This window comes from Gigantopelta aegis, chromosome 10 (genome assembly GCF_016097555.1).
Source record: "Gigantopelta aegis isolate Gae_Host chromosome 10, Gae_host_genome, whole genome shotgun sequence".
Classification (NCBI taxonomy): domain Eukaryota; kingdom Metazoa; phylum Mollusca; class Gastropoda; order Neomphalida; family Peltospiridae; genus Gigantopelta; species Gigantopelta aegis.
Window position 1 is genome coordinate 43,719,057 of NC_054708.1, and position 24,354 is coordinate 43,743,410.

Below are 24,354 nucleotides of genomic sequence, written 5' to 3' on the forward strand. Positions count from 1 at the left end.
AGACCCCCCGCTTTGCCCCCTGCTATCATCACTGTTGTAGCCTGCTACTTCTTAAACTATTGAGGGCGCTGCTTCAGTGTTCTATGTATTAAGTAGTATAGAGTAAGTATGGCATCTATAGTTCACAGACCTTTTCTAAACCCAAACAGTGTGTCAGAGATAACATTATTCTTTCTATCGAAATCTATTAATCTGATATTTAGGATAGAGGTAAATAATTGTCTCAAACAGCTAACCAGATGAATTCCTCTGTAATTATCTGTATCATTAACCTTTGCCTATTTTAAAACAGATATAATACAACCAATTGACCAAGCACGTGGGAAATGACCTGATATGTAAACACTATTAAACAGCAATTGTAGTTGTGGCATCAAAATATCCTAATAATAAAATATTCGTTTAAAACATTATCATACCCACAGGCTTTATTATTCTTCAGGCTGTGTATCTCATGACATATTTCTAAAGCGCTAAAAGACTAGCTTTCAACATGTCTATCATAATCTGATAAAAAAAGAAAATCATCTTCCTCTGGGATAATGTTCGTTCGGTTCATTAGAAGCAAGGCTAAAGAAATGATTAATGACGTCATCATTACTCAGCTTTGACCTGGTATTTTGTTTTCGTTTTTGAAAATGTTTGTAAAATCTCTTTGGGTTATGTTTACATAAATAATTTAGCATATCACCGTGTTGACACTTTTTAAATTTATATTCCATTTGTTTTGTAGCTTTTTTTAATACGAACACGTTCAATACGATTTCCATTAGTCAATTTAACATTAAAGATCTGGATGCTCAGAACTTAAAAAAAAAAAAAAAAACAACACCCAAAAAGCCAACAAGAAATAAACAAACAAACATCTATAGCTGAACATAATCAGATAAACACAGGATATCAGTTGATTTCTTATTACGTCTTCCTCGTGTATCCTTTAGAACGCTTGCACCCGCTGAGAGAAAACACCTGATTGTTGCAAACATTGGTAGTGTGTTCAAAGGCAAAAGTTATTGTGACATGGATTATTTGGAGTAATAAATTTATGAATGGATTTATGGATGTAAACCAGAGAAAATGTGCATGAAACAGCTACAAAAAAAAATGGAACCAAGCAGTTGTTGCAGTGATTGCATGTTTTGTGCAAGAAACATGGAATAATCGGTAGAAATGTTGTTCATTGTTCACCATAAAAGGCCAGACATTCAGTCGCAAATCATTGCCACTCTGTGAAGCCTTCAAAAGTCCAGAAGTCAGAAAAACACCATTAGTGAACTGTATGATGCAATTTCGGCATGTCACGCCTCAGTGAAAATGACAGATGACGAGTCATAAGGATGCTTGAATCTGGGACCTCGCAGCGTGATGTCGCACGTCAATTCAACGTCCACAGAAACACTATATGGCACTTATGGCAACGCTATCAACAAAACAACCAGGTCAGGTCCTCGTAGCGGCTGACCACCCGTGACAACCCCTCGCCAGGACACATGGATCCGAAACAGGTTCCAGACAGCAACCCTCTCACAGCCCGTACCATCCCTTTCTCCAGCGTTTAGTGGCCTCAATGAGAAGCCGGTGCCAGGCCTGTATCAATGCTCAAGGTGGACACACTCGCTACTGACTGTGTGAACTTCGCCCTGGACTCCCTCTAGTGATGCGGTTGTTTTGTATATGGCAGGCGCGCCATAGACTATTGCTCGTTTCCATACCTTCAGACATTTCTCTTGCCATGTTATAACGTTTCATACACGGCAGTAAACATTTATTATCAACTGTCTTTGTCTTTTGTGTGTCACAATAACTTTTGCCTTTTAGTATACATGCATCTGCAAGGACAGGAAGGTAGAAAAATGTTTTATTTAACGACGCACACAACACATTTTATTTAAGGCCATGTGGCGTCGGAATTCATCTACAAAGGTAACATGGTTTTAAAAAAAAGCGCTAGTAGCAGATACCCTGATAGCGGATAAACGCAGTACATCAGTGTTGATGTATTTGTTTGAAGCAACCAAACTTACCTTCACATTTCTTCCCCATGTATCCCTTTGTACACTTGCACGTGTACAATGACCCATCAATGGAACACACACCTGAATTCTTGCAGGGATTGGAGGTACATGCATCTACAATTGTAGCATGGTTAAAACAAGCGTTAATAATGTACACGTAGTATCGTTGAGGACACGGCATTCAATAAAAGTATTATAGATAGTGGGTTCGTTTGCTTCTATGAGCGCGGGACAGAATGGGGACACCATTAGGCTCGTTAGACAGGTGTAAGTTGTGAGCAGTAAACAGTGCCCAACAGATTGTGCAAGGCCCTGTAGGGTTAAATGGAAGTACAACCCACCAGAAAGTGGTGGCGGGTTTACACCATAAACTCTGCAAACTTGTGGTAAATGAGCTAACATTAATTGGATACTCCACACCTGCTTGTCCAAATATCCTTCGTATCGATTTTATCTTCTTTTTTGTTTGTTGTTCTTAAACAAAACAGAACACTATAATCATTCGCTTTCGCTTCTAGTACAATTAAAACATAAAATAGATATCTTAAGCGATATGACTACAAAAATCAACAAAGAAAACAAAAACACAAACAAACAAACAATATTTTTGCGCGCTAATATTTCGATATTGGCACACCAAACTAAGGATTTCACGGGGTATAGGTTTGCGATGACACTATTAGTGGGAAAAAAAATCCTCACCAGGTAAATGCATTAGTTATGTTAGTCCCCACTGTAGCCAAGCTCAGTTTTAAAAAAACTACTGTTTATAGAGCAGGTAGTTCCAAGATCTCCGAATACTGTTGATGATTGCGAGTACACTCAATATATATCTAGGACAGCATATTTAATTTATCTCACTTCCACTCGCTTTCAGGTTTTACCTAGTTAATATTACTAGCTATAAGACTTATTAGACTTGCTTTTGTGGAATGTCTCCTTCAAGTATGTAGCTCGTCTGGTCAGTTCAATGACGGTAGGACCTTCCTTTTCTTTGAACATAAAACCTAGACCAGTGATCGCCGCACCTCCAAACGTATCGACTGTGTCTGAACATGCAAATAAAGTGAAATTTGATTATACCACCCAAAAAATTATACAAAGAGGCAGAGTACAGAGTATAAACCACACAGTACATATCGGAAATCTATGGCATGACCCATACTGGCTATATCCGTGTAGACATCTATGATTGGAGTTTATACTGAGATAACGAGTTTATACTGATATACCTAAAGTCTCAGTCACATAGACACGATTTTTGCCCTGAATGGCCAAAAAGAACCCCGATCCTACACTGCCAAAGTTGCTCCCGAATTGTAGCCACAATCGGTATGAATCGGCTTTACTCACGACCGCTATAAGTTAGTACTGAGATTGTAATACGTTCTAGAAGCTGATTCATTACGACGTATACGACGGCTATACTCGTATGAAGCACTAATATCGTGTGGCATTATCAAGATTTATTATTTTTATTGTTATTATTATTTGGTTGTTGTTGCTGTAGTTGTTGGTTTTGCTATGGTGTTTACAGATATCATCTGAAGGATTTCGGAAGCAATTTGTAATGGCAATTATATCACTTACCCATTCCTGTCTCATGTTTGTGCTAATTGTGTTTTTGCACACACCAAATCACAAATCGAAAACTTTAGTAAAACATGAATTATATTTGTCCGCAATCCGTACACGTAATCCGGAATGCCTAATCCGCAGCAAACACTTTTTATACAAATAGGCTGAGTAGGTTATACGTCTCTCCGTACCAGGGTACACACACACACACGTGTGTATATATATATTTATATATATTATGATTATTATTATTATTATTATTTTTAAATAAGTACACGTATACACATAAAAATAACGGACAAATGGAATGTCCATCTAGGTCCTATCACAAGATCAAATCTAAGATTACCAATTTCTGAATTTCCTCTGGTATCCACTTGTATTTTTGCTGATTTGTGACTGGTCTTTACACCGTGTATTTCTTCTAGTTGCTTTATTATCTTTTCGTACTTGCTGATTTTGGAATCACCTCTGAAGCCAAAGCCAAAACCTCCACTTTTCAGTGATTCACTGCCTGAAACACATTAAAACATATGTATATATATATATATTTATATATATATATATATATATATATATATATATATATATATATATATATATATATATATATATATATATATATATATATATATATATATATATATATATCATCCATATGGATTGTGCTGTGTATTGTGTAAGAGTTTAAAACATGAAACCATCAAACGTAGATCGTTACCATCTAAAACGACTGCTGTAAACAACACAACATATTTGTATCACAAAACCTCTATCGGTCGGTTCTTAAAATGTAAATTGTTCTATTAAATACAATTTATATTATAGGTGGAATGATTTGCATATTGCATTTACCAAAAAGCGTCGAGCAATTTGTATCTCAGAGCCATTTAAAGGAACATTCCTGAGTTTTCTGCATTGTAAGATGTTTCTAGCTACTAAAATATTTTCTACGGTTAAACTTACATATTAAATACATTTTCTTGTTTAGAATATCATTGTATATTCAATGTGTTTCTGGTCGTCATAGTATTTGTAAGAAGCCCAAACTGGATTTTGTCTTCTAATAATGAATGAATGAATGAATGTTTAACGACACCCCAGCACAAAAAAATACATGAGCTATTGGGTGTCAAACTGGTAATGGAAAAACAATGTGATGATCAACATCAATATAAAAATTCAACAATTAAATTAAAACACAGTGTAAAGGACTGTGTTAAAATACAAATATCACAGACATATAATATTAAAATTTAGAATCCATCACATATCTTTGTCCAAATATATCTTTTCGAGCTGCTGTTAAAAACTTACACTCCACCAAAATGTATCGCACAGTCAGAAGACACTGACAGTGCTCACACTGAGGTGGAGGATCTTTCTTTAAAGGGACATTCCTGAGTCTGCTGCATTGTAAGATGTTTCCGACTAATAAAATATTTCTACGATTAAACTTACATATTAAATATATTTTCTTGTTTAGAATATCAGTGTATGTATGTTCACTGTGTTTCTGGTCGTCTTAATATTTGTAATAAGCCCAAACTGGATGTTGTCTTCAAATAATTTCGTACGTACGAAATAAAATGAAATTTAACCTAGTACAAATATTAGAACGATCAGAAACACGTTTAATGTACAGCCACTAATATTTTATGCAAAAAAAATAAAAATATTTGATATGTAATTACAATCGTTAAAAAGTCTCTCTTAGTTGATGACATCTTACTTAGTTGATGACATCTTACTTAGTTGGTGACATCTTAAAAATTGCAGCAAACTCAGGAATGTCCCTTTAAGATAAATGAATCAGTCAGGTAAGTATGACCGATGCGGGTACGACACATTGTCTTCTAATAATGAAAAGTATAATACAATACATAAAATCAAGGTAAGTACATTTTAAACCTTTGTATAGAAAAGAAAGAAAAATGTTTTATTTAACGACGCACTCAACACATTTTATTTACGGTTATATGGCGTCAGACATATGGTTAAGGGCCACACAGATTTTGAGAGGAAACCCGCTGTCGCCACTTCATGGGCTACTCTTTCCGATTAGCAGCAAGAGATCTTTCATTTGTGCTTCCCACAGGCAGGATAGCACAAACCATGGTCTTTGTTGAACCAGTTATGGATCACTGGTCGGTGCAAGTGGTTTACACCTACCCATTAAGCCTTACGGAGCACTCATTCAGGGTTTGGAGTCGGTATCTGGCTTAAAAATCCCGTGCCTTGACTGGGATCCAAAACCAGTACCTACCAGCCTGTTGACCGATGGCCTAACCACGACGCCACCGAGGCCGATACTTTGTATAGAAGTCAAAGTGTTTTAAAAACTTTACAATTAATTCTGGATGAAATTTAAATGAATGAATGAATTAATCTTTAACGACACCCTAGCACAAAAATACATATCAGTTATTGGGTATCACAAATGGTAAGTATATGGAAATATTATTTATTATATATTCATGTAAAACTTTACAATTAATTTTGGATGGAATTTAAACGATTCCAAAACATTTCTGTTGCCAAATATATCATTTGTCGTCGGCTTCAGAGGATCACACTCCACCATAATGTGGCACACAATCAGAGTACACTGACAATGTTCACACTGAAGAGCAGGGTCCTTCTTTAAAGGGACATTCCCGAGTTTGCTGCATTGTAAAATGTTTTTGACTAATACATTATTTCTACGATTAAACTTACATATTAAATATATATTTTTTTAATGTTACAAGTGTGGTAAACTGGAGTATTAAGAAAGTGGAGGAAATCAGTCACAACGACACAAAATAGTGGTCAGTCATTCTTTATCGGGTCTGTGCATGCCAGCGATGAACCTCCATGAAATGTGGAACTTGAAGTATGCGGGAGGAAGATCAGTTTTAAGATTGATACAGGAGCTGACGTCAATGTTATCAGAAAAGGTACTTGGGTTGCCCTGGGTAGACCTGTCCTGCGTACTGCTTCAACTGTAACACTCGTGAGTCGTGGAGGCAAAATGGATGTTCGTGGTCTATTAAACACCCAACTTAACAACATGCATGCAGTAGTTTATGTTGTCGATAACGAAGATAGCCATAATCTCCTCAGCAGAACAACTGCATTCAAGATGGGTTTTATCAAGCGTGTCGTTGAGGTCACATTTGGCTCGGTCAAATGTCAGCCAATAAAAATAAAACTCAGAGAGAGTGCTACTCCATATAGTGTCAACACAGCCCGGAGAGTACCAATTCCCCTGCTTGAAAAGGTAAAGAAGGAATTGGAGAGAATGAAGGAAGGTGAAGTAATAGAGGAGATAACTGAGCCGACTCCTTGGACTTCTCCAATGGTTCCTGTGGTCAAGCTGTCAGGAGATGTAAGAATTTGTGTTGATCTGAAGAAATTGAATGAGGCTGTGGAACGGGAATGGTATGTAATTCCAACGTTCGAGGACATTGTACACCAACTGCGAGGATCGTCGGTGTTTTCGAAACTAGATGCTGCATCAGGAGTCAGGCAACTTCCTCTTGACCCAACGACAGCGAAGCTCACTACTTTCATCACTCCGTTTGGTCGTTTTTTCTTTAAACGTCTTCCATTCAGAATTTCGTCCACGGCTGAAATATTCCAGAGGATCATGACAGAACTGTTGTCAGGAATTGAAGGTGTGGTTTGTTATTTTGAAGATATCCTGCTGCACACCCCTTCTACCGAAGAACACAAAAGACTGGTAGCTAGAGTTCATGAAAGGCTGAAAGAAGTAGGCCTCCAGTTAAATAACAAAAAGTGTGAATACTTCAAGAAGGAAATCCAGTTTCTCGGCTATATTGTCAGCGAGAACGGTGTTCGGCCTGACCCTGTTACAGTCGAAGCAATCCAGAAGATGGCAACGCCTTCGAATGTGACAGAATTACGTCGTTTTCTAGGAATGATAAATTTCCTAGGTCGATACCTCCCCAACCTCTCGACTATCATTCGTCCCATTTCTGAATTGTTGGAGAAGGAGAAGACTTGGTTTTGGGGAGAACCACAAAAGACTGCTTTTGAAAAGGTTAAAGAACTTGTAACCACTTCCCCAACCTTGGCATACTTTGATGCAACTAAGCCTACCATAGTTAGCTCTGACGCAAGCTCCTATGGAATTGGTGGAGCAAGAACACGACGGGATATGGAAACCTGTGGCATATAGCTCACGTACACTGACTACTGCTGAGCGACGATATGCACAAATAGAGAAAGAGTGCTTGGCAGCTGTATGGTCTTGTGAACGTTTTGATCGGTACCTTGTGGGACTTGAACAGTACGTCCTAGAAACAGACCACAAACCACTCGTACCATTGATCAACCAGAAGGACCTATCGGAGACACCACTTCGATGTCAGCGGATGCTGATGCGTTTGACACGGTTCAAGGCAGAAGCACGTTACACTCAGGGTAAGAATTTGTATGTGGCAGACACCTTGTCACGTAGCCCCATGAGTGAAAATAAGCCAGAAGAGCTTCACGATGATGTTGTAGCCTATGTTAATGCAGTCACATCATCATGGCCGGTTTCTGATGTATTCTTGGAAAGAATCCGAACAGAGACAGAAAACGATGTTAATCTAAAATCTGCTGTTCACTACACTATCTCCGGTTGGCCAAAGTACAAAGATGATGTACCGCTAGCAGCCAGAGACATGTTTGCTGTACGTGGAGAACTCAGTGTTGTAGAGGGAATACTAGTGAAGGGGAATAGAATTGTTATTCCATTTTCCATGAGAGGGGAAATCCTAGATCGTATTCACGATGGTCATCTTGGTATTACCAAATGTCGTGAGCTTGCTAATCAGTGTGTGTGGTGGCCACAGATCAGCAAGCAGATTCAAGAGAGGATGGCAGCATGCAGATTCTGTTTGGAGAAACAACCATCACACTCGACTGAACCACTTATAACGACAACCTTACCAGACCGTCCTTTTCAGATGATAGGTGTAGACATTTGTGAGTTTAAAGGAAACCAGTACCTTATCACTGTTGACTACTACTCGCGATACATCGATATTGCGTTTCTCTCTCAAATTACATCATTTGCGGTGATCTGCAAGATGAAAAATGTTTTTGCTCATCACGGAATCCCAGAAACTGTAGTTTCAGACAATGGCAGACAATTTGTGAGTGCAGAATTCAGGAAATTTGCAACAGATTGGAATTTCAAACATGTCACAACTAGTCCGTACTACCCGCAAACAAACGGGGAAGCAGAGAGAGCCGTACGAACTGCCAAAGAGATTCTTAAACAGGAAGACATGTTCCTCGCTTTGTTAATCTACCGCGCAACACCCATCTCAGCACTAGGAATGAGCCCAGCTGAGCTTGTTTATGGTCAGCGACTCCGAACAACCTTGCCGTCCATGCCTTCAACCCTTGTTGCACGCACTATTGATGATAGCATTGTGCGTGGGCCTGACATTATATCCAAGACTCGTCAGAGACAGTACTTCAATCGCCGAGCTCACTCTTTACCAACACTCAATCCTGGAGACCAGATCCTTGTCAAGTGTAATGGGGGAAAAGGTTGGAAACTGCCTGCAGAGGTGGTTCAGCAGTGTGCCCCTAGGTCGTACATAGTGAAGACTCAAAAGGGGGAATTCACACGCAACCGAAAACATTTACGTTTGAATACAACAGTAAATAATCCACCTGCAGAGAGCAAGCTGATGACTGACAGCAACAACATTACTTCAGATAAGATGCCTTCTACCTCAGTGGAACCTCTCCTTGAATCACAACCTCAACCGCCATCTTCACCTTAGCCACCAGTGAAACCTCCAGACGTCCAGTCGTCAGAGCCATCAACAGTTGCCTGTCGCACCCGCAGTGGTCGAATTGTTCTGAAACCGTCTAGATTTCAGTAGTGTTTACCATTTAAGTGTTTTGAACAGTTCATGGGATTAACAATTTCAATTCTGTTATATTAGTTCAAGTAGTTAGTTTGTTTTTACGAATATGACATTTCGAGTAATGAACTATTGAAGTACAATGACTTAAGTTTGTTTTAGGTTTTTAAAAGGGGGAAGATGTATTGAGATAGTAATTGTATACTACTGGGGAACACCGGAAATGGGAGGAATAATAAAAAACGGGAGACTTCCTGTTGTATAAAAATTGTCATGGTCTGTTGGTCATTGCTGGATATGTTACTGTACGTATCCGAGATATTAATTAAAGCCATTCAGCCAGCGGCACATAAGATATAATATATTTGGATGCACATGAATCCTTAATCTGTTCCAGGGCTTTAATGATTGCCCAAATTTCAGCAGTAAAGATTGATGCTGAATCGGGCAATCTCATGGAAATTATTGCGTCTGATGGAAAAACTAGCACAAGCCACAGAATTCCTATCCCTTGATCCGTCTGTGTAAACAGGAATGTCATCACAATACCTCTCTTGGATTTGCATGAAATGTTGCTTATAAATAACTGCATCTGTCGATCTTTCTTTAGAAGTTCTCTCCAAGTATCGCATTCAACACGACGGGAGCTCAGCAGTTGTCACTCATTTATGGGAGTGACAAACCTCAGCGTGCACCAAGTAGAGGAAGGAGGAGGCGACCCAAGGCTACACAGGGGAGACCAAACCCGGCGACTCAACCGCCAGGGGCGGTCCCACCTGCTCCCAAGAAGAAGGAGGGACTAAAACCGGTGGCTAAACCACTGGGGGGTGGTCTCTTGTGCGTCGTCGCCCCCATCAGCCACTCGACAGGAGCGGCCCAGGGAGGACCAAAGCTGTCAGCTCCACCGACAGTGGCGGTCCCTTCTGTTCCAGCAACCACGCAGATGAAGACCGGTCATATGATCATTATTGATCCACCAGACTGTCCACCAGTGCCTCCAGTTGTTGCTGTTGCCACGGCAGATGTCCACCGTGAACACAAGAGGAGGTAAGTGTCTACGGCCACCGATCACTCCCCTTGGACGATCGTGTGTGACAAGCTGCCGGCGAAATACCGTGGAGCTATCCAGGGCGATTTTATCGAGAAGTCAGATCAACGCGCCATGGAGCGATTCATCGTGGCGCCAACTTTCATCTCGCCAAGGGAAGTACCAGATCCAAGGAGCCAAGCACTCGGCCCAGTTGTATGTAACGGCGGAGCGGGACGGGCTGTTCCGACAGGGACTTCTTAATCCGACCGTGGACAATGCATCACTACACCGCGTTCTCAAGATGATCTTACACGGAGATTACCAGAAAGTTATGAAGTCCTGCTACTGGAATCTACAAAAAAAACCTCCCGAACTTCAACTTCGAACAGCCCATAAACTCACCACGAGTCTCGCTGCGCAACCTAGGACAGCAACCTTCTTTTCGGGGCTTAGTTGGACTTAAAACTTTTTGGCCACATTTCAAAATGTTTATGTTTATCTTTTGTAAACAGTCCAACGCAGTTTATTTTGGCAGCCCGTCTAAATTGCTCAAATCACCTAAAAACCTTTTCGGTCGAGCACTCTAATTTTATTGTTTGGACTTAAAATGTTTGTAGTTTACTTTGGTTTTCGGTCTTTGACCTAACTACTAAATTCGTATTCCAAATTCCGCCCACCTCCAACTTACCCTCCCCCCTGGCCCAGACCAGATAGATCGGACTTTAATCTTTTAGACCTCCATATAAAATTTTATGTTGAAATTAATAATATTATAAAAAAAAAAAGTAAATAGTCTGATCCTCTCGTTTTTGTCTTATTTATTTTTGGACCATCCTTCTAAAATGCTCCAAATTATATAAATATTCGGCCGAGCAGTCAATTCATTTCATTTTTCGCTTGTAACTTTTTTGTTTTAATCATACTAATTTCTTTTACTAATTGCTAATTTCAAAATTATGTCCATTTACATCCCAAGTCAGGCCATTAATCTTATCGGAGGTCGCACTCGGGATGGGCGTGTTCGGGGCCCTGGTGGTATACTAACACGTTAAACTAGATATCTATCTATCTAATTTCTGTTTGACCGCCCGATCTAATCTAGCGACCAAATTTAATGATGTGGTGACTCGCGATCAGTCGACGTCCGGATGTCGAAGTTGGAACTGGTCCGCCGCCTGACACCCCTGGAGACGGAAAGTCTACTAGTGCCTCACCATGTAGAGCTTGGCGGGAAAAAGCAGCCCACCCATTGGACAAGGAACGTCACGTGGGCACAAAAAGGCAGACGATTCTGGAAGGCCAAGCCCGCTCTCTTGCGACTGAACCGTAATCCGGACAGGCCGAAAGAATCACGATAATCAGCTAAACCGTAAGTACTCACTAATTATAAGCTCAATACTCGAATAAAGTCACTTTAATGGCGCTGCGAGCTTGTGCACGCATCTGCTAATGTATTAATTACAATTTTTTTTTTTTTAATTAATTGTCTTTTGTCTTTGGGTTTAATTGTTTTCAGGAAAAAGGGAAATTTTTTAATTGGCCGCCACATTGGATTTTTTCGCAAATTAATTTTGTCAAAGTAATCGGAAGTTTTTCACAGTGTTTTTATTGATATTTTTGTAGTATACTTGCATTCTTGAAATTTTTCTGACTAAATGACGTAATAATTTTGTTTGTGTGGGGGAGGATTTCAAATTTACGGTTCAGCTCTAGTGCAGAGAAATAAAGTATTTTTTGAAAGTCCGAAATACTTTGTGTTTATTTATTGTGTTTTTCTGGGAACAGTTCCCGGCATATCATTTCGTGACAATGATGGGGCTATGGGGGAAAGTCATTCCCCGGATTTGCAGGTTAGCCCGCAGGAAGTCGACCACATTTCCCTTCTAACATCCCCTAGTTCTGGGTACGTAGACAGGAATTCTAGGTATCACCGTTCAGTAAATACGGGGTCCGGTACCGTAGAAGGGGGGACACCATTGACGGGTGGTCTTGGTATTCATCCGGGGGAAGGGACAAATGCCAAAAGGGGGAGTTTGGTTTTTATCTCAGAGGGGGGTAACCCATCCAGGGGTGACGTTACTTCCTATCCTGAGGGGAGTTACCCGAAAGGAGGTGGTACATGCCCAGAGGGGGGTAAACCGGCCAGGGGTAGTCATGATTCTTACCCAGAGGGTAGTTACCCGAACAGGGGTGGTATCGTTTCACACCCGGAGGGGGATAACCCGAACGGGGGCGATTTCGGTCCGTCATCGGAGGGTGGTTACCCACACAGGAGTGGTCCACTGTCATACCCAGAGGGGGGTACTTGGCACAGGAGTAGTCCCGTTTCTTATCAGGAGGGATTTAACCCCCAAAGGGGTGGTTCTACCATTCACCCACAGGGGAGGTCGATGTATCAGGGTCGTGTCCCATATCGCCAAGGAGGGGGTGATGTAGACAGGGATGGATTTAATTTTCATCCGGAGGGGAGGTTCCCAGTACGGGAGGGGGGGGGGGGGTGCGCCGGAGGAAAGGTTATTTCATTTCAACAAGAAAGTGGAATATGACGGCAAAAGTAGTTGGAAGGCTTTTGAAACCAAATTTCAATACATGGCCGAGTGTTCGAACTGGCCCCCACAGCGGTGTAAAGAGGAACTTTGTTTTTCATTACAGGGTAAGGCTAGTGAATATTATGCCCTTATATTGGCCCCCCAAAACCTCCGGTATACAGAGATTATGCACAAGCTGGCGAAACGATTTGGGTCGTATGATATGTCGAGTTCAGCTCAGATGGAGTTTTTCACGGCTAAACAAAAACCAGGGGAGGATATCAGAGATTGGGCGGACCGGGTGGTAGTTCTAGCAAATAGAGCGTTTCAGGGTCTGCCCGACGACTTTATGTCTTCTCAGGTAACGACCAGATTTTGTCAGGGTTGTGAAGATGTAGCGGCGGCACATCATTTGAGCAATGCAAATCCCCGGACTCTTGACGATGTTATGGATACGTTTTTACGGTGGCAGTGCACCAATGCGGCGCTGAATGCTCGATCTACTGTTAGAGTACCGTGTAGTACACCGTTAGAGGCTAGGGTATCCTGTGTTGACGGATGGCGACACATTGATAGGAGTACAATTAATCAGGAGTTTAATCCGGTGGGAGACAGTTTAAGAGATAGATTGGATTTCTTTTCTAGTCGGGTGGATGAACTATCAATCGGTGGACAGCGGGTCGCTCAAACGAGTGTTAGTAAAAACACTGATAGCCTTGGGCGGGAGACGCCTAACGCCCCCTACTCTGCTATGGAGAGACTGGAAAAAATGGTGGAACATCTGATGACGGAAGTAGCAGAGTTAAAGGGGTGGAGAGCGAATAGCCCTGGGGGTGGGGACAGGTCACGTTTTGGTAACAACAACAGGGGGCAGTTCCAACCTAGGGATAGGTCACCTTCAGTGGGTAGAAGGGAGGGGTCCCCTTCACCACAGGGAAGGGAAAGAGTGCCTCCTAGGTGTTATCTTTGCAATGAGGTGGGACACTTTCGAAGGGAGTGTCCACAGTATAGAGGGACTAAGTCGTTAAATTGGAAGGGGCTGGGTCCGTAGGTCTTAACCCAGTCCAAGAGAGTAGTGTTAGACGGCCTCTAGCAGGTATGGTACCGTCGGGTACCGGGTGTAGGGCTATCGGCACCAAGTGGGTGGCTGGCAGTTCTGTAGGGAAGAAATCTGTAAGTTGGGGGTGTGTAGAGATATGTACACGCCAGTATTCGGCGTCCACCCAGAAGCCAACTTTACAGAGTGATCATTGTATCATTATCATGCCCGAAGACCAGACCCCTGGGGGAGGGGATATGTGTCAAAACATGAAAGTTGATGTAGCCTTGGGAGACAGTAGCAAGGATAGAGTTACAGGGTGTGACCATGAGGCGAGTTTGGCCCGCTGAGAGGTGGTTGCAAAGACTGTCGACGTCGCAGAGGAAGCACCTAGAAAGGGGTGGCTGTAGAAAATACGGGCGTGACAGTGGGGGCAACAGGTGAGATGGCTGAACAGGAAGGGCTAGCATCGAACGGGTCACATGTAGATCAGACTGTCGAAGATGGGGTGACCTTGGAGAATAGCCGAGAGTTACGATAGGGGGTAACCAAGAGCAGAATGTAGTCGTAGGGACTGTTGAGTAGTGGCGGTAGCACCTGAAACGGGGGAGGCTGCAGGGACCATGGACGTGGCAGTTGAGGCGACGGGAATGGTGGCTGAAAAAGAGGGGTCATTTTCGACAGTGGTGGTCGAGGTAGTGAACCAGGGGGTGAAGGCACATTCTGGTGGTGTAGTTCACGATGTTAGGGACCGCCCAAATAAGGGGGTGTTCGTAGCATCGTAATAGCTGGTGATGATACAGTGAGTGAAATTATCAGAGATTGCTCATAGGGCAGTGATGTTTCAAACATAGTGATTACGAGCAGGGACAGCCCAGGGGTGGGTGATGTTCCGAATATGAACACATTGGTAGTAGAAGGAAACCGTACCTCCAGAGAGCTGTCCAAGGTAAGGGCAGATAACGGGGGAGGCGGCAGGGACAGAGAAAGGGGAGGCAATGCCAGTCATCAGACTTAAACCTGTAAGCGATGGGCCTATGTTCTCTGTATCCGTCATTGTGAATGTGTGTTCTGTAAATGCAACAGTAGACACCGGGGCTGAGGTTAATATCATTGCTGACCGGGTCTATGATAGCATGGTTACTAAGCCTAAGGTTATTCGGGCTGTAACCCTGAATACCCCAGGACCGAGAAATGAAAATGGAAGGGATTGTTGTCGGTCTCGTGCGATTGACACTGGGAGAATACCCATTTTTCAGTCCAAAATGTATGTAGCCCCAATCGAGGATGCTATGTTGTTGGGTTTAGACCTTTTGAGGGCCTGTAATGCAAAGTTGGATTTATAGGCAGGCACACTGACTGTTGGGGGAAAACTAATTTCTATGGTTTTTGGATTGGTTGGTCAGTTGCCAGTGATGTCGAACGTTAAGGTGCTAGGAAAGGTGGTGGTACCACCAAATTCGGCGAAACATTTCGACTGTAGTGTGAGCCGACGTATGCCCACATTTGTGGTGGAGCCGAGCATGGAATGTGTGTCAACATTAGCAATGATGCCATATACGTTCCAGGCAGCAGGCGACAAAGCTAGGGTGTGTCTGGTGAATTTGGGTGATAGACCAGTAACACTCCAGGCACAACAGGTAGTGGGGCATGCTATGGAAGCAGCACCTGTGGAAAAAGACAATTGCCGCTATCTGTTACGGTAAAGAGGCTGAAACAAACTCAGGGTGAAAAACAACTTCTACCTGAATTTTTGAAGGACATGTACGACAATTCCTGTAAGGAGTTGAACTCTGAGCAGGCGGAAAATCTTGACCACTTTACTGGTTGAGTACCAGGATGTGTTTTCCCAGAGTGATTTTGACTTTGGCTCATTTACCACGATAGAGCACGAGATAGATACGGGTAATGCCCGGCCTGTCAAGGAAAGAATGAGGCCAACACCCCAATGTTTTGTCAATGAGGAGGAAGCTCATTTACAGAAAATGTTAGATGCAGGAATAATTCAGCCATCTGCGTCTGAGTGGGCTTCTGCTCCCGTTCTGATCCGTAAACGGGATCGAGGGGTGCGGTGGTGCATTGACTATCGAAAGTTGAAAGAGGTCACTGTCAAAGACGTGTACCCGTTACCACTGATAGATGAGTGTTTAGACACCGTGTCTGGAAATATCCGGTTTTCTAAACTGGATGCTAATTCAGCATATTACCAGATTGGTGTTAAAGCAGAGGACCGGTAAAAAGTTTGTACGCATAGGTTTTGGGCTGTGCAATGCTCTGGCAACATTTTTCCTGAGCCATGAACTTGGTTTTGAAAGGGTTAACGTGGAATGTGGCATTGGCATTCTTAGATGACATTTTGGTTATGGGTAAGGACCAGGGGGATCATTTGACTAATTTGCGGTCAGTCTTTAACAGATTTCGTGAATATGGTCTGAAGTTCAAACCCAAAAAGTGTGAATTGTTTCAAACAAAGGTAGAATTTCTGGGTAGAGTGATAGGTCCCAATGGGGTAGAGATGGGCACTGGATATGTCAACAGTGTTCGGGAGTGGCCCATCCCCCTGTGTACAAGGGAGGTAGAAAGTTGTTTGGGCTTTGCCAACTACCATCACAATTTCATAGCTAACTTTGCTGAAAGTGCAGTCTGCTTGTACGAAATCACGGGTAAAAAAACATTTATGTGGGGACCTACTCAGGGGGCTGCTTGTGTTAAGCTAAAAGAGGCACTGGTATCCACTCCGGTGCTAACGTTGTCCAAAACAGACCACCCATTCATTCTTGATATGGATGCGTCGGACAAGGCAATAGGGGCAGATTTGTCTCAGCTGCAGAATGGCACTGAGAGAACGGTGGCTTATGCCAGCTGTAGCCTCACCTCGGAACAGAAAAAGTACTGTACTACCCGGAAAGAACTTTTGGCGGTGGTGAAGTTTACCCGTCAGTTCCGCCACTATCTGCTGGGTAGGAGGTTCTTAGTGAGAACTGATCACAACAGTTTAACCTGGTTGTTAAACTTTAAGCAACCACAAGGTCAGTTAGCCCGATGGTTAGAGGAACTGGGTCAATATAATATGCAGATTCAACACCAACCTGGTAAGCAGCACATGAACGCTGATGCCTTGACAATACTGCCTGTATCACAACCATGCCTCTTGTGGGGGCTGCAAGTATTGTGTACGAGCCAATGACAATGGGGGTCGTTTTTTGACAACGTGGATGACGCAGTACCTTTAGCCACCAGAATGGATCACCCGCCACTGGTATGGCAGGTGGTTTCCGCTGTGAATGAGAGTGCATCAGTAGTGCAGAGTACTGAGTTCCAGCAGTGGCTCACTGGTACGGCAGGTGGTTTCCGCTGTGAATGAGAATGCATCAGCAGAGCAGAGTACTGAGTTCCAGCAGTGGCTCACTGGGGGAATTGAGTTCGACCCCCAGCCCCAGAGTACGGGACCATTGTGTACACACATAGATGTGGGTGTTGTCCCTAACAAAGTGCTGTCAGTAACTACTACTGAGGACAGTTCGGGTGATAACTCCTTTGTGGGGTACTCGGCTGACCAGATGAAGGAAAAGCAGCATGAGGATCGGGATTTGAGACAGGTTATCCAATGGTTGGAAACGCAGGTAGTACCCAGTGAGGCAGAATTGTTTCTGGGCGACCGTGAATCCAAGTGCTATTGGATTAACCAGGACACGTTTCATTTAGATGAACGTGGAGTCCAGTACAAACGGATTGAGGATGATTCTGAGAGCAGAGAACTGCTAGTTGTACCCCATTCCTTGCGACGGGAGTGGCTCAGAGTAAATCACGATATTCCAGCATCAGGACACCAGGGTGTGGAACGTACCAAATGTAGGATGCGTGCCAGGTATTATTGGTACAGTATGTCTAGGGCTGTAAAAAAAACTTTGTGTTTACCTGTGTAGAGTGCAACCGTTGTAAGAAGGGTAATAGGAAGGCGAGATGTCCCATGAAACAGTTTCATGCGGGGGTCCCTATGGAGAGAGTACATCTTGATTTCCTGGGACCATTACCCAAGACTGAAAATGGTAATGAGTATGTACTCATGATGGTAGACAAGTTTACCAAGTGGGTAGAGTGCATACCGTTGCCATACCAGACCGCTGAGGTGACAGCAAGGGCAGCTATCAATGAGTTTTTCTCGAGATTTGGCTACCCTTTTGAGATATTTACTGATCAGGGGAGAAATTTTGAGTCGGAGCTATTTCATGACGTGTGTAAATTGCTCTATATTCATAAGGCCCGAACCACACCCTACCGCCTATTTGTCAACGGTCAGGTCAAACGGTACAACCGTACACTCATGGATACCGTTCGATGCTATATTGACAAATCTCAAACCCAGTGGGATGATAACCTGGCTCAGTTGGCAGGGGCTTTACGCTCTGCGGTAAACCGCCACACAGGTTACACTCCTAATCACCTTATGCTGGGTAGGGAGGTCAATCAACCTGCAGATCTCATGTTCAGGCCTCCTGTAGGGGCACATGTTGATGAGTATGTGGCCCAGCTTGAAGAATCCATCAGGGGTGTACATGAATTGGCTAGGGATAAGTTGGGCGAGTCCCAGAAAAGAATGAAAAGGTACTATGACCTGAGAACAGCAGAACATAGGTATTTCAAAGGGGACTGTGTGTATGTGTTAGACACAGCTGTTCTAAAAGGGGAAAACAAAAAAATCAGCCCACCATGGAAAGGTCCTGGGCTGATAAGAGAATGTATTTCCCCGTACCTGTATAAGGTGCAGCTCCGAAAAGGGGTGTCAGTGATCAACCATGATCAATTAAAATTGTGTAACGATCGGAGAGTACAACCATGGTTAGATCGGGCAAACGGAGAGTTACTGGGCCAGAAAAAGGAAGCACCAGAACAAGGGAGACAAACTAGGGCCAAGACAGGGGGAAAACAAGAGCCAAATGACTTATTGTTTTTGTCTGGGGCCTTACACGGGTGAGTTCATGATACAGTGTGGCCGGTGTAAAGAGTGGTCTCATGGTTTGTGTGTGGAGGTAACCCCGGAGGAAGGTAGAATGATGGACTTGTACATTTGTCCCGTGTGTGGAGCAGACTCGCCACAGTGAGTACCGTCAAAGGGGTGGTGAGTACGGTGTGTTCCATGTTGTGCTTCTTAGGACTAGTTGCATTTTCACTTCATAGTCGCCCTTCTTTTGTAGTTCCGTTCTCCTTGGTTGTTGTCTCTATGCACTGATTAACCACGCTTTACTGTGCTTGATTGTTGTGTTTGGTGTGCTTGTTGATATGGTGCTGAATTATCTCTATTGTTATTTCTTACTTTTTATTAATTATGGTTGATTTCTTGAAATTAAGTAGTGCTAATATATACCTAAAGGACTGGTTGGTGAGTATGTAAAAAAATTTTTTTTAGGTAATCTTGCATGATTTGCTAATTAAAGTATGTATTTGCTAATTTTCTGTTTATTGGTTCAATAGTGTTGTCCTTGCTGGTGTTGGGAGATGAGGTGCACAGAGAGGTTCCCGACAGAGGACACTCTAATTATTAATTATTATAGGTTGGCTTGTTCAGGTCAGCCAGTCAGTGGAATGTTACCCGGCCTGGAAAGTGGTAGTAGGGATTCATCCCCGGTTCGCAACCACGGTCCAAGACGTGGATAGGGGATGGGTGGAGAAGATGGCCACTAAGAATGGGGTGGCCGTCTTCGTTGGTTTAGACTTTTCAACCGACGTGGGGGGACGTGGAGGGCCCAGGAGTTGTTGATGAAAGCACTCCTGGAGGCCAGCAAGCCGTCCCCACCTGTAGTGGCGAGTTTTTTTGTTTTTTTTTGGGTGGGGGGAGGGGGGGAAGGGGGCGGGGAGTTTGAGTCGTGGCCCTCTAGCGGCCGGTCTCCTTCTTCTCCAGGAGAGGTGCCCCCCAACCCAAAAAATACACTTAACCTCCTTCGACGGGGAGTGCCAGGCGGTTAAGGATGCCTGCTGGCTGTTCCCGGAGGCCTATTTTGGGGTCTCCGGGAAGGTGTTTGCAATGGACGGGGAACAACGCCAGGCAGTGGCGCTTATCCCCGTCGATCGTCTTCTCCTGGAGACAAATGCCCCTCATGTCGGACTGAGGGGCCAAGGTCCTAGCGGCCCGAGTTACCTCGGCGAGGTGGCAGCCGAGGTGGCCAGGGTTCGCAAAACATCCCTGGAGGCAGTACTGCAGAGCATTGTTTTCAACGCCCGGCGGTTCTATGGGTTAAGTCTGTACGGAACGGGTTGGTACCCGGCATTAGCTGGGAACACCCCTCCATATCAGTCACAACTACATATCTTAGTCAGGCGATATGTACTGAATTTCAAATATTGAAAATTATCATTTCATTATGGTGGGGGATTTTTACTGGTGGTATATTTTAATGATGGTTTGTAGACCAGAGAATTAGGGTTAAACTTAAATAATCGTATTATATATATAATTTTAATGTTTTATCTCAGGTCTAACAATATTATCCAGTTAAATGCATTTCAGGTGAATGGTTGGTGTTCAGCATCCACATGGGGAACAGTTAATTGGGTATGGGAGGCCTGTGGGTAAGTAATAATAGAAGATGTCCCAGGAAGGGGGGTTGGATTTTGGGTAACTGGGAATAGACCTTATTTTTAAGGGGTCTCTTCTCAGGTAAGTATGTAATACTGAGAAGATAAAACAGGACATAAAATTATATTTTTCCTGGCTGATGCGGACCTTTTCCATCCTTTTGTTTTATCTTGTGTTCCTTAGGGAGAGGGTCCCAAATTATTTTGTGGGGGAATAATAGTTAATTCTCAATTAACTATTGCTAAGTTGAGGGATAATTATTTGAATAGGGCAAAATATGATGGACCAGTTTTTTGTTAGGTTTCTGTAATATAATGTAATATAGTTGCCTTGACTGACATTTGCACAAAAGGCTGAGTTGGAATTTATTTAACTGTTAACTTTTAAGTGTTTAATTTTTAAGTGTTTTACCTTTAAGTGTTCAACTTTAAGTGTTATTCAAGGAGTAGTTCTTGGTGTTTCATTAATAATATTCCTGGGTGTGACTTGAACTGTGCTCAATGCATAATTTTAATATTCATGGATGTGACTTTAACTATGCAATGGATAAGACTCGTGAATATAATAACTTTAATGGCTTTTCTGGATGCCACCGCCAGATAAGTCAGTATCTTTTTACAAATATGATATGACTGTTTCTTTTGCGGGGTAGTCTTAACCTATAACAAAAGGAAAACCTGGATGTTTCCAAAGAACCTGTTTATTCATGGATGGTCGTCGAATCCTGGCCCGGATGAATCCGAGCCAGTAACCTGCTCGTGAAGTGTTTGATGTTCCCTGGAAATTCGGGAGGTGATCTTCTCTTCTATAAAGCGGGGGAGAGTGTGGTGACTCGCGACCAGTCGACGACCGGATGTCGAAGTTGGAACTGGTCCGCCGCCTGACACCCCTGGAGACGGAAAGTCTACTGGTGCCTCACCATGTAGAGCTTGGCGGGAAAAAGCAGCCCACCCATTGGACAAGGAACGTCACGTGGGCACAAAAAGCAGGCAGATGATTCTGGAAGGCCAAGCCCACTCTCTTGCGACTGAACCGTAATCCGGACAGGCCGAAAGAATCACGATAATCAGCTAAACCGTAAGTACTCACTAATTATAAGCTCAATACTCAGATAAAATCACTTTAATGAGTAGAATTTTCTTTATTAATTATATTAATTAGAGATGCGCATCAAAATGTTAAAGGCCCACTATTTAATTTTTGGATGTAAATTTCGAAATTGTCCCCTTAATTTGTTTTCTGTCCAGATCAAGTCACTGGCTATCCAGAGACAGGTATAGGAGCATGCAAAACATATTCGCACACTCGCACACACGTTACGCTCCAGACTACAGTGCAGTCGGGCAGAACTACAGCCGCCAGTGCCTCATGATGTCGAGGACGTTGAAATAGATGGCGAATGAAAACGCACCTGGAGGGGACGCCAACTTCTAAATCACCAAGAAAAATGACTGGGGCATACTCATGTTTGGAACAGGCAGAAATGTTCAGATGCTCCAAACTTGTAAACCGATTTACATAGACGGGACGTTTAAAACATGTCCAGTACCATATACACAATTTGTCACGATACATGGTATGTACCATGGACGAGTTCTTCCATTTGTTGTGTGCCTTACTACAGATAAACAAATAGGACAGTAATGACAGTTGTTGTAACATGTGAAAGGCAAAGTAAGAGCATGCACTGGTCATAGATTTCGACCACAGCATGTTCTTTCGGATTTTGAACAGGCCATCATTACTGCTGTCAAAACTGAAATTCCACAAGCGCAAATATGGGGTTGCCATTTCTATTTTTGTCAACGTCTTTGGCGTAGGATCCAAGAACTTGGGCTGGTACTTTCTTATGCACGCTGCCGACACCTCAGAACGTGTACGGAAATTCCTCGCAATTGGGTACCTTCTGATACCGCTTGTATGACAAAACTTTCAGCGATTGGCAACATCCCGGAGAACGTAGTTTTTTGTAAAGTTACTTCTCTAATTTCACGCGATTATAAAGGTACAACCAAATAATGTCATTTACTAGTAGAATTTAATAATACTAACAATGTTTATATATATATATATATATATATATATATATATATATATATATATATATATATATATACTCTGTCAAAAAAGAAACGCATAGGTGATAGGGAAAGAAGAATGACCATGTTTGTTAATGTTCCTTGAATGGGACGGCATGCCCAAATGCACCCTAAATCAAATTTAACGCACATTGTGGCACGTTGTGCGACAATTGGAGAAAATCGGCGTGAAATGGTCAGATCTTGGCGAATGCACGTGAAACTCGGGGGGGGGGGGGGGGGGGAGATTGGGGTAGTGATGGGTATTTAAAGCTGCAATGCTCGCAATGATGCCTCATTTCCATTTCGACATAGACGAGTTACAAGATGCCAAAACTAAGCCTGCCGAGTCGAAACACTGCAATAGGCCGCCTCCAGTTAGGTGAATCGCAGCAGTCAGCAGTCGCACGCCACATGAACGTCCATCAGAGCACCATTTCACGTCTCTGTGACAGGTACCAGCAATTTCAATCAGCTGAACACCAGCCCAGAAGTGGAAGACCTCGCATAACAAGTGCTGCACAATATCGCTACATCCGGGTTCTGTACTTGCGTCATCGAACTGCCACAGCAACGAATACTGCTGGACGCATACCATATGCTGGCCCCGTCCTGCGACGTCAACATCGACATTTACGTGTTCGCTAGTGCACGAATGTACAGGGGTGGAACTTGGGGAAACTGGCGGCGAGTATGGTTCAGCGACGAGTCACGTTTCCTTCTACAGCGACGTGATGGACAACAACGTGTTTACAGACGCCGCAATGAACGTTTTGCCAACAACTTTACAACTTTGCCCAAATTGACAGATTCGGTGGAGGGAGTGTCCTGATGTAGGAGCCATCTCATATACCGGCAGAAGTGAACTTGTGTTCGTACAAGGCAACCTGACAGCTGTACGCTACCGAAATGAAATTATTTGCCGTCACATGCTTCCCATTTTGGATCGACAAAGAGAACTCTTTCAGCAGGACAATGCTAGGCCGCATATTGCGCGTGTAACAATGGATTTCTTACAGAATGAGAACATTAATGTGCTGCCATGGACATCAAGGTCGCCAGATCTCAACCCCACTGAACATCTATGGGACGAACTGGACAGGCGTGTATGCCAGCGTGACCCGGAGCCTCGGACGCTTCCGCAACTGTCGCACGCACTGCAGGAAGAATGGGCTAGGATTCCACGTGTCCGGATCCATAGACTCATTCAGTCTAGGCCAAGGAGATGTCGCACAGTAATTGCTGCTGCTGGTGGTCACACAAGGTACTGATTTCAGCGCCCTCGTGCAACGATGTTTGGGGACGAAAACGCGTCCACTGCCGTCAGTCCATAGCAAGAACATTATGACATACTCATGTCAAATTTGACTGTGATTCGATCATCAATAATGAAGTTATGCCACTTTGTATTAAAGAGATAATTCCATGAATATTCCGCCTATGCGTTTTTGTTGACAGAGAGTATATATATATATATATATATATATGTATGTATGTATGTGTGTGTGTGTGTGTGTGTGTGTGTGTGTGTGTGTGTGTGTGTGTGTGTGTGTGTGTGTGTGTGTGTGTGTGTGTATCTGACAACCAACAGCTTAACGCATTGCATCACAGAATGAATGTAAATCGCGTCTCACTTTAG

The 24,354-nt window shown here is 43.2% G+C and overlaps 1 protein-coding gene across 1 annotated transcript; it reads left to right on the forward strand.

The window, feature by feature from the left end:
- The first annotated feature begins 8,062 nt into the window (after positions 1-8,062).
- On the forward strand, positions 8,063-9,382 carry LOC121383642 (uncharacterized protein K02A2.6-like). Its single transcript, XM_041513736.1, has one exon. The coding sequence runs from the start codon at positions 8,063-8,065 to the stop codon at positions 9,380-9,382; it is 1,320 nt and encodes a 439-aa protein (XP_041369670.1).
- Positions 9,383-24,354: the final 14,972 nt, after the last annotated feature.